Below are 9,716 nucleotides of genomic sequence, written 5' to 3'. Positions count from 1 at the left end.
CCGTGATTAATGAGGATGATCCTGCATTGCAGTTGTGCTTTACACTTTATTGCCGGCTGGGAAAATCATGTACATCACTGCTTTGTATATGCTGAATATCTCTGTAGTAGTTTTCTTTTTTTTAAATATACAAATATATCTGCTGTGGATTGCTCCTTCATATTGGTGTCTTGATAACTTGCCCTCATCTTACTATCTTAATGGATTCCATTGTTTGCCTTTGGCAGGGATGTTTCCAAGATCTTTTAAATAGGCTGGCACAGAGAGGGTAAAAAACAAAGGCGGTGTTGCCCATTGGAAATCTATTATTTGAAAAGAAATAAATAAATAGAGTGGAGAGAACACTGGGCATGATTTTCAGGCTCATGTGAATCCCTCTGCCCTCATAAAAATGGCATCTTATTATATTTTTATTATGAGCATTTATTTAACCGATGATGGAAATTAATGAGATTAACAGCAAACCTGTGCAATGACAGGGAGAAGATGTAAACACCACACAAAAGAGCCCTGCCAGGTTTTTAGTAGCACTAACCACTGAGCCTCTTTGCTGATGAAAAGTGGCACTACACAAGATCCTGATAATTGTTTTCTACTAAGTAACTATTCTGAAAAGAGGTAAAAGAAAAATTTAGACCCCGTATAATATAGTTATAATACTACCCTTATGGGTTGCCATAGTGGATCATCTGGCTCCATCTAATCCTGTCCCTTACATCCTCCTCTGTCACCCTTTGCATGTCCTCCCTCACTACATTCACTTGTCACTCACTACATCACTTGTCCAGCATATCTGCCCCTCCTCTGCACATGTCCAAACCATCTCAACCTTGTCCCTTTAACTTTGTCTAGAGTCTCCCAATGAAATATGAACATTTTCAACTCTGCAACCTTCAGCTCTGCCTCCTGTCTTTTTGTCAGGACCAACATCTCCTAACCATACATCATAGCAGATCTCACTAACATATTCTAAACCTGCCGTTTTACTCTTGCTGCTATCCTTCTGAGTGAAAGATAATAAGGAACTAAATCTTTAAAATAAATGGTGTGGAGTAAAAAGTTCAGTATTTCATAGCTAAATATTTTTGGAGTAATGGTAAAAAAAAACAAAACAAACAAAAATAAACAAAAAAAACCCGTGAATAACATGAGCTATGTAAAAAGTGACAAAATAATGTATTTTATACACTGCCAATGTTTAATATAAATAAAAGCGTAGAGAAAGTAAAGTGGAGAGGGTAAACAATGCTGATTTGTGTCTAGGGTTTCTTATCCTTGTTTTTCCTATTTTTTTCTTGAACGCAGCATTTTATAGAAACACAAAAGCGGAAATATCTGTAAACAGGAGTCAGTTTTGTAAGGTTTCTTCGCTTCAATTCAGAGGAGGAAGGAGAAAAGTATTTGCCCCGCCCTTTCCGGGTACAGCAGCCAATGGCAGCGTAGCTTCCTACTGTACTTCCTTAGGTACTAAAGCATGGCGGTCAAAAACAATGTGTGGAAGTCACAGTAATCAACAGCATAGCAATCCGTTGCATTATATTAATTTTCAAGATTAACAACAGCAATGCTCGTTGGATAGGACGTTAGCTCTCTGATGCAGGTAGCTGTTAACATCGGTACGGAGGATAAACAATTTTCTCCAGAAAAGTCTGAGCAAACTTAAAACTGGTGGGTAAGTCAGAAGAAAACAGACCGTTTCTTTGTTGCTTTTGTGGAAAAATGTTCATTTCTTGATATCTTAAAACTTAAAGTTGTAGTTTTTCGCTGGCCTCTAAATAAGCCGTTGTGAAGAAAGCTAGTGAGTTAGCATCAAATACAGCTGCAAAGAATAGCTCTGCACTAACAAGACTGTAATAACACTGGTATATCCCATGTGTAGATGTCCAAAGTTTTATCAATTGCACATTGCCAACTCTAGTATAAAGTGACCAATTATATTATGAAAGCTTTTGAAGCGGTCTTGCTCTAATACACATCACTGAACTATTGGCAAGCACACCTGTTTAAATGCAGTACTGTGCAAATATTTCAGCCTCTACTAAGTATTGAATACTTTTATTTTGTCCGTTACCTTCTCAGGAAGTTAATACCCAGACACAAGTAAAGTCCTAAAGTGAGTGTTTTTGTCTTTAAAACAGCAGTAATGCTTCTATTTTCTCATACCCAACGTTTTTAAGCTACTGGGTAGGTTGTTCCAAACATTTCTATAGTGGATTCAAGCTGCCTGATTTGATCTTGTGTCTGTATGCAAGCCGAGATTGACTGCTTTTTTTTCTTTCTTTCAAAAAGGACTCTGGCAATATACAGTGCTTAACAAATTTATTAGGGTTTATGCCACAGCCACCCTAAATGATATTTATTTTCTGATTAAGATGTCAAATTACAGTTATTACTACTTCTGTTTACTTCCTAACCAGAAGAAAATAGCTCAGCTCAACTTTGGGTATACAAAGTGAATTCAGCTTGTTATTTGACTAATAAATAACAAATGTACTTTTTAGTTTAAACAAGTTTTTGATAATTTCTAACATTTTTTTTCTCTCTCTTTTTTTTTTTTACAACATAATTAATTAAGCACTGCATGTTTGGAGTAATTATCATGTTGCACAATAAATTTGGGAGCCATCAGATACCTTTCTGTATGTGGATGAGAATCCAAAGTATCTAAGATTTTTGCATGATATGGTTTGGTGTAGCATTGTGCAGGCAAAATACTAACCCCAAGTTGCTCTCCGGCGCATCCATCAGCGTATGAATGCTTGTGAAGTTTAGATAGAAAGCACTTACAGGGAAAGACCATAGAAAAAGTGTTTGTGTGAATGGGTGAATGAGGCAAGTTGTGTAAAGCATTTTGAGTGCTCAGATAGAGTAGTAGTGCTATGTAAGAACCAGTTCATTTACCATTTTGATAGACAATTTTTAGTGCAGTAGCACTGTGGTGTAATTGGAATTTGTTGTCATGCATATCTTTAAATAAGTTTTCATGAAACAGTGACACTAATGGTGCCTGTTTTTGATTGCTTTGTCTTATATAATAATACGTACCTTTTAAAAAGGAAGAAAAATACATTTATGTATTTGTTACTAATTTTCTTCTTGCAGATGAGCCGATTAAAGTATCCTGACTGAGTCTAACTGCTGTGCTGATTATGGATGACTTAGAAAGAGAGCTGGAGCCTCACATTGACTTAGAGAATGACTCTGACTCCTCAGAGGACAACTCTTCAAAAGGAGAGAAGAAATCAAAGTTCCCTCTGGTTAAACCCATTTATGGAGGTGGGTTGTACAGAATTTCCATAAATAAATTTTTCTGTTAGACAGCAGAGGACATATTAGATGCAAGACTTATTGCTCACTGATCAATGTATGGTACACTGTTTGCCGGCTTCTACATAGTCCTGGATTTTACATTATAGAAAAGTTTAGTCAGCGGTAATTAAGAAATAATTTCTTCACTTTAATGTGAAATACAAATATTTTATTTCTTTATTAAAACAAATTTAAAAGGTATCAAAAATGTTTCTATCAGCCTCACAAATCCAATGTTGTCTGAGGTTTGGAACTCATACCTTTCATCTTCAGATCAGACTCAACAGAATGGGTTTCGCCGGACCACCAGCATGTGTCGGGAGCGCATCAGAGAAGCCATGCTGCACCACAGATGGGAGGAGGCAGCAGAATATATGGTGTACTACCCCCAAATTTTAGAAGACAGAAATCTTTTCACAGCGCAGCCATCTAAGGAGGTAGATTTTATTAGAATTAATAAAGACTTGTTTAAACACTCAGCTTTAAACACTGCATTCATTTTCATCCTTGACCTTAATGCTCTCTTTGAAATTTCAGTTTATTTGGAGAACTGCCACTGAGATCTTTCACCATCATCCCAACTCAACAATGGAAGATTACAACACCATCTATGAGCGAATGAAGCATTCGGGATTTAGACATTACCTAATGGTACTTCAACTAATAAAAGTGGCCGCAGTGTAGTTTTCATGTGAATCTGCATATTTTTTTTTTCTTATGAGGTGTTGTCATTTTGTGTTTCTAGATTTCTCTGGAACATTCCTTCCACCTCCTGCTCCACCAGCAGATTGAAGATGCAAAGCGGCATCTTGCTAGCGCTGAGAGTTGGAGGCACGGGAAAGAGACAGCAGCTCAGATTCAGAATATTAAACTGATCCAGGCGTACAGGGGCCTGCTGGATTATATCATCTGGTGTGACAAAAAGTCCACACGCTCCAGCAGCGGTAAGGCAACGTGCAGCATAACAGCCCAGAACATGCATTATTTAGGTTTCTCAGTAAGATGCGTGTAGGAGGCTCGTGTGAAGTCACACTGCCACCTACAGGTCAGACATGGGAACTGCGTGTTTGACAGAGCAGTTTAAATTCATTATGTTGGGGAAAAATGTGTTTGTGTGTGAAAACCTGTCTGTCTGGGCTCACATCTTTGATGTTTGGTGCTCTCTTTTTCAGATTATTATGAATCTGATTCCAATCAAACCATGCAAAACTACTTCAGGCAAGCGTCAGTGAATCTTGAGGAGATTTTGAAAAATCCAGGCGTCTGGGATTGTTTCATACTGAGATATGTTGAGGTAAACACTCATTCCTTCCTTCGTTTCCTTCATCCGTCCATTTTTTTTCTGCTTATCCAATTCAGGATCACAGGGGCGCTGAAGCCTATCATGATGTATTTATGACTGTGTTTTTGTTACCTCTCTTGTGAAGCACTTTGTGACATCTGTCTGTGAAAAGTGCTATATAAATAACCTTTTACTTTCTTACTGAAGAAGCTTTTCGGATGAGAGGTGAAACATCTTCAAGCAACTTAAAGAAGTCCAGATGCTTTTCTTTCCCTGCTCCTTAGACTACGATGACCTGGATGACTTAGAACCTCCACAGACATACTTACTTACTAATCACACTGTGAAATACGAGAGCTTATGGATGCTACCAGCATCCATGTTTGACCAGCTTTGCATTTTCCTACAAAATAAGCTGTAAGGCATTCTCTGGTGGACGTTAGGTGCACTCTGACATGCTAACATAACATCCATAACAAGATGGATCAAGGACATTGTGGGGAAATCTGGAGCTACAGTTGAAAAACAAAGCAGACAGTTTTGACTTTTTCTCCTTGGCTCTGGACCAGAGCTTTGATATCAGTGACATAGCCCAGTTAGTTCTCTTTACATGGGATAAAAAAGAGTTTAAGATTACGGAGGAGCTAGCAGCAGCGCACTCAGTGAAACCAGGGCGAGATTTGTTCACTGACGTAACCACATGGTTGGATAGACAATCAATAGGTCTCCAAACCTGAGAGGAAAAATGTTGGTATTCTGAAGTGGATACAAGATAAAGTGTTTGAAATACACCTGTGAGTGGAGTTGGTACTTTAGCCTCTTTCTGTTTGTCACATGTTGCCCTGTTTATAGGTTTGTTGTTGTTTAGTGTAAGGAAAATATTAGCATTGATTACATGACCGTTGTTTTATTTTTTTGGCAGATGCTCGAGTTTTATGAGCATCATAAGGAGGCTCTGCAAGTCCTGAATGACTATGCGTATGACAGCAATTTCCCACCCAATCCCAATGCGCATGTCTACCTCTACCAGTATTTAAAGCGACAAGGTGCTTCGGAGAAGAGACTGATGAAAGTGTTGAAGGTAAAGCTGCATATGAAACTCACTGTAACTAATTACTATTTCAATCAGTGCTTTAAAGATGTCTCAAAAAATGGAATTTAAATTGGAATCTAGGTGTTCAAATGGTATTAATGATTAATATTTTATAGTTTGTGTATTTGTGTATTGAGGGAAAACTGGAGTGATCCCTGTTAAACTTCACACTGAATAAGGTTTTAAATTGGCTGTTACTAGATTTAAAGCTATGTGGACAAAAATGAAAAGACACACTGTATCCAGTTCAGTTTCAAAAGCTTAAAATGTCCTTTTGTTTTGCTGTAGGTCCTCCATGCATTGGTCCCCAGCCATGAGTTGATGCTGGAGTATAGCTCTCTCCTGCTTCAGTCGGGTAAAAGGGAATTAAATATGGATTTAAATGTCTATCGTTGGCCAAATAAAGTTCAGTCTTGCTGCAAAATCGATGATAGTAAATGTATAGAAAAGTTATTTACAGCTAGCTGTTCTGTTTTGACAGTACTAAATAGGTAATGTTAATTCCTTTGTTTGATTTTCTCCAAATCATTCTTTCTCTCTTGTAATAAAAAAATATATGATTTTTGCTCTTTAAGAGAAACAAAGTGACACCCAGAAAGCTTTGGGAGTTGTCCTGGAAATGCTGGACTTCAATTGCTGGGGGAGCAACCTGGAAGTGTGGATCCGTTTAAAGGCAGTGATCCAAAAGCTTCAAAATCAGTATGTGCATTTTTTTTTAAGTTATATTTTTAATTCAGCTTGAAACAGATGATACTTTATTATTGTTTCTTACTGTTGTGTAATGTTAACAGAGTAGACTGGGAGAACATTGTCTGTGAAAAGATGGCTGAAAGAAAAGACTGGTGGCTTGCGCTGCACTTGACGAGCTTCCATGCCACGAAAGACTCAAAGGAGAACCCCGAGCTTTTTGAAGTGAAAGCTTCGCTGACAAAAATCCTTTTCCCAGGTTGGTTTGTGTTCATTTTAGTGGAATTAATTCTGAAAATGATGTCTTGACATAGATCTCATGACTAATTAGTCATTTTTCTAATTTAATCACAGTTTTTAAAGGAAAAATGAAAAAAGCAATCTTGCTCAGTTTTCTAAAATGTTAATATTTTCTGCTTTTGTTAGTTACTGCGATAGTGGCTTAAATAGTTTACAGTTTTGGATTGCCAGGTAGTTGTGTGAATAATTACTGGCAAATGTTGAGTATAATAGCAACAAAAAACGACAAAATGTTTTGGTGCAAAATGAGATTATCAAGCATGCCGACACTGTCACTATAATCTGCTATAAATGTTGCAATAGGACAAAGTCAGTGTACTATCACTCTGCTATCCCCCCCACATTCTGCTCAATAAAATGTTTTATATTATGTAAAACAGCAGCAACTTTGTCATGTTTTACTGCAAATGTCTCCCATTGCTGCTAAAAGCTCACAGTAAAAGCTGTACATTTACTCTCTGTCTTCTTGTATTTTGTGTATTTTCTTTTCACAGACCGACCACTGAAGTACAGCGTGAATGGCTCACAGGTGAAGGGCAAAGCTGAGACAAAGAAAAGAAAAGGAAGAAGATATTAAAGCTCCATTTTGTTAAATGTTAACTAAAGGTCCTCCGGCAGTCTGTGACGTTCCCAAAATCGTGAGCAAATTGTGCCTAGATTTACTTTCTCCACTGTGTGGAGCTCTTGTTCTGCATTTTTGCACTGGGTATCTGGAGGGTATGATCACCTAATTTTGAAAAGTGTACCTCTGACTGTTAGTGTTCATGTCCGATTTATGGTTTCTATGAACATTGTTTTATTCTGACCTCAGCAAACCTTTGAGTGTTAAATTCATAAGCGTTAGTAGTGTATGTATTATGCACAGAGCTCAGAGGAGTTTCTCTCTGACAGCTTTGTTGACGTGTCAGAAGACCCATCATCACAAACCTTTGAGCAGCGTGTTGTGAGGACGTTTAAGGAAGACAGACTCGCTGGCAGGTGGTTGCTGCTACACTCTTCCGTTTTTTTAGTCGTTTAATGCAAAAGTGTGTTGAGTTTGCTTATAATTGACTTGTGTTTATATTTACACCCATACAACGAATTCATCCACGTCAACCTTTTCATATCAAAAGGCTCCACTTAAACTCCTAGTGCTTCATTTTTTCTATTCTCTGTCTATAAAGATAAATACTTCTGTTCCTATGAATCTAGTATCAGGGCATGTTTCTGGCCTTCAAATCCTGGCGTTGCTCTTGACTCCTTTGCACTGAACCATGAAATAAACTCTTGCATTCAGCAGCATGCCAATTTAATAAGTGAAAGTGTTTGTAATGATTCTGTTTCGGCTTGCCACAGCGTTGGCCATGCAGCAGCTCAGTCAGCCGTACTGTATATGTGTGTTGCTTTGCAGTCATTACATAAACCAGAGCCCAAAGCACTTGCCTAACCACAGGAGCAGCTGCAGAACGGATCTGGGAATACGTAAGACATGTTGTTCGAAAATTCAAAACTCGGGCAGTAGCAAGGAGAATCAAGTCAGTAAACGTTCACTTCTTTGGTCTCTGTCCTGTTTGTGACCTCTTTAAAGCTTCCCCCCCCCAGTGTTTTTCAAATTTTTTTTAATCTACGCAGATGTTCACAGCTGAAGCAGTCATTTTTCTGCCTTGGAGACGCTCTGTAGGGACTTTGGTTGAAGGTTAAAAGGGCAGTTTTCTTTTTTTTTGTCCAGGGATCGAATTGTTCACCAACAAATCATTTTTCTCATCTGTTCTCATGCACCTGGTGTCTTCTGACTTTAATTTCTCCTTAAATCTTAGCAGCTGGAGCAGTCCCAACTTAGGGATCATCTAGAGTAACAAACAGAAAGCATCCTTATGACCAATTCATAAGCAGCTGCGAGAGTCTGAGGCGACTGTTCAAAACACTGTTATTAAAACCTGCAGCTTTGCTCCCTGCACTGTTTCTGTGTGCTTTGCCAAGACAGGAAGCTCAGTACAGATAAAACCATCATCAAAATATTGTCATTTTATTGTGACGTGTTACACACCAGCATATAAACTGTGGATGATTATTTTATGGATGAAGTATCCAAGAGGAAATTCCTGTTTAAGGCTAAATCAACCACTTAAATCCCACACCCGGAGCTTAATAAGGATGCACTGGCCCAGTACTGATATACAAAATAATAATTTGGCTGATCCAATGCAATTTATTTTATTTTCTTATAGTAATGTATCCCTCTCCCCCCTGGGAAAAAGTCAATGTTTATTATAATAATAACTGAATTTAAAACTCTCCATGCCCTATTCTTTTTTTTTAACATTTACCCAAAACAATTTATATAACCACAACATTTCCACCACCTTCAGTAAATGGCATATTTACTGATATTTACTTATTTTACAGTAACTTAAACACAAGCGTCTGAAGCATTTTTACAAGGGAAAATATTCAATTACAATTTCAAAGTTTTTTTTAACACGTTCTCACATTTTATTCTACAAGCGTGTACATTTTGCAACATTTTTACCATAAATAAAGCTGATATCGATGTTCAGATGCTATACCCATAAATCTGTAGTTCTTGCAAAACATCACATATTTCCAAGAATGCAGTCCTAATTATCCAGTGTGATGAATATGCAGGGTGATGAGGTCAAGGCGCCAAGTAGCTCTAGACTGAGATTTCTAATACAGTGAAGTGGTTGTACCAGGTGGCTGATTTCTGTCTTTACTTGTAATCAGGCCTGAAAACAAACACACTGATTATTATTCTTTGAAACGCTGGAGGGGAGTTCATGCTCTTTTCCAACTTATTTTCCCAGTCATTTCAACAAAATTAGAATGATTCAAGCAACAGTAGATACATTAATGTTAAACAGTCTGAAATATCACAGAATTATGCTCGCTGATCACTAGATATTTGGACGTTTTGTGGTATAACTCCGTTCAGCTTTAAAAACAAATTACTTCACAATTTTATTGAACAGTATTTGTTTCTAGCTCTGTAAAGATTTGAATTTAGCCTAATTTCAAGCAATTCACCTTCATCCACTGAGCAATGTT

The 9,716-nt window shown here is 37.6% G+C and overlaps 1 protein-coding gene and 1 long non-coding RNA gene across 3 annotated transcripts in view; one reads left to right on the top strand and one right to left on the bottom strand.

Moving 5' to 3' along the window:
* The first annotated feature begins 1,406 nt into the window (after window positions 1-1,406).
* taf1a (TATA box binding protein (TBP)-associated factor, RNA polymerase I, A) lies at window positions 1,407-7,922 on the top strand. Of its 2 annotated transcripts, none has more exons than XM_082506632.1 (11): window positions 1,407-1,668; window positions 3,103-3,276; window positions 3,583-3,746; window positions 3,847-3,960; window positions 4,055-4,253; window positions 4,482-4,603; window positions 5,514-5,672; window positions 5,973-6,039; window positions 6,260-6,383; window positions 6,476-6,630; window positions 7,166-7,922. In XM_082506632.1, exons 2-11 carry the CDS (start codon window positions 3,150-3,152, stop codon window positions 7,246-7,248), a joined length of 1,314 nt encoding a protein of 437 aa, XP_082362758.1. In that variant the 5' UTR covers window positions 1,407-1,668; window positions 3,103-3,149; the 3' UTR covers window positions 7,249-7,922. The 2 variants fall into 2 exon arrangements, with proteins under 2 accessions (XP_082362758.1, XP_082362757.1); XM_082506631.1 differs by having other exon boundaries at window positions 1,407-1,672.
* A 156-nt stretch (window positions 7,923-8,078) lies between these two features.
* LOC309689929 overlaps window positions 8,079-9,716 on the bottom strand; it is a 28,041-nt gene continuing 26,403 nt past the window's right edge. The window contains exon 6 of the long non-coding RNA XR_014271559.1: window positions 8,079-9,397. This is a non-coding gene — a long non-coding RNA (uncharacterized lncRNA). The remainder of the gene's footprint in view (window positions 9,398-9,716) is intronic.

This window comes from Aulonocara stuartgranti (genome assembly GCF_965226115.1).
Source record: "Aulonocara stuartgranti genome assembly, chromosome: 15".
NCBI classification, from domain to species: Eukaryota; Metazoa; Chordata; class Actinopteri; order Cichliformes; family Cichlidae; genus Aulonocara; species Aulonocara stuartgranti.
This window is presented reverse-complemented; position numbering and strand designations above follow the sequence as displayed.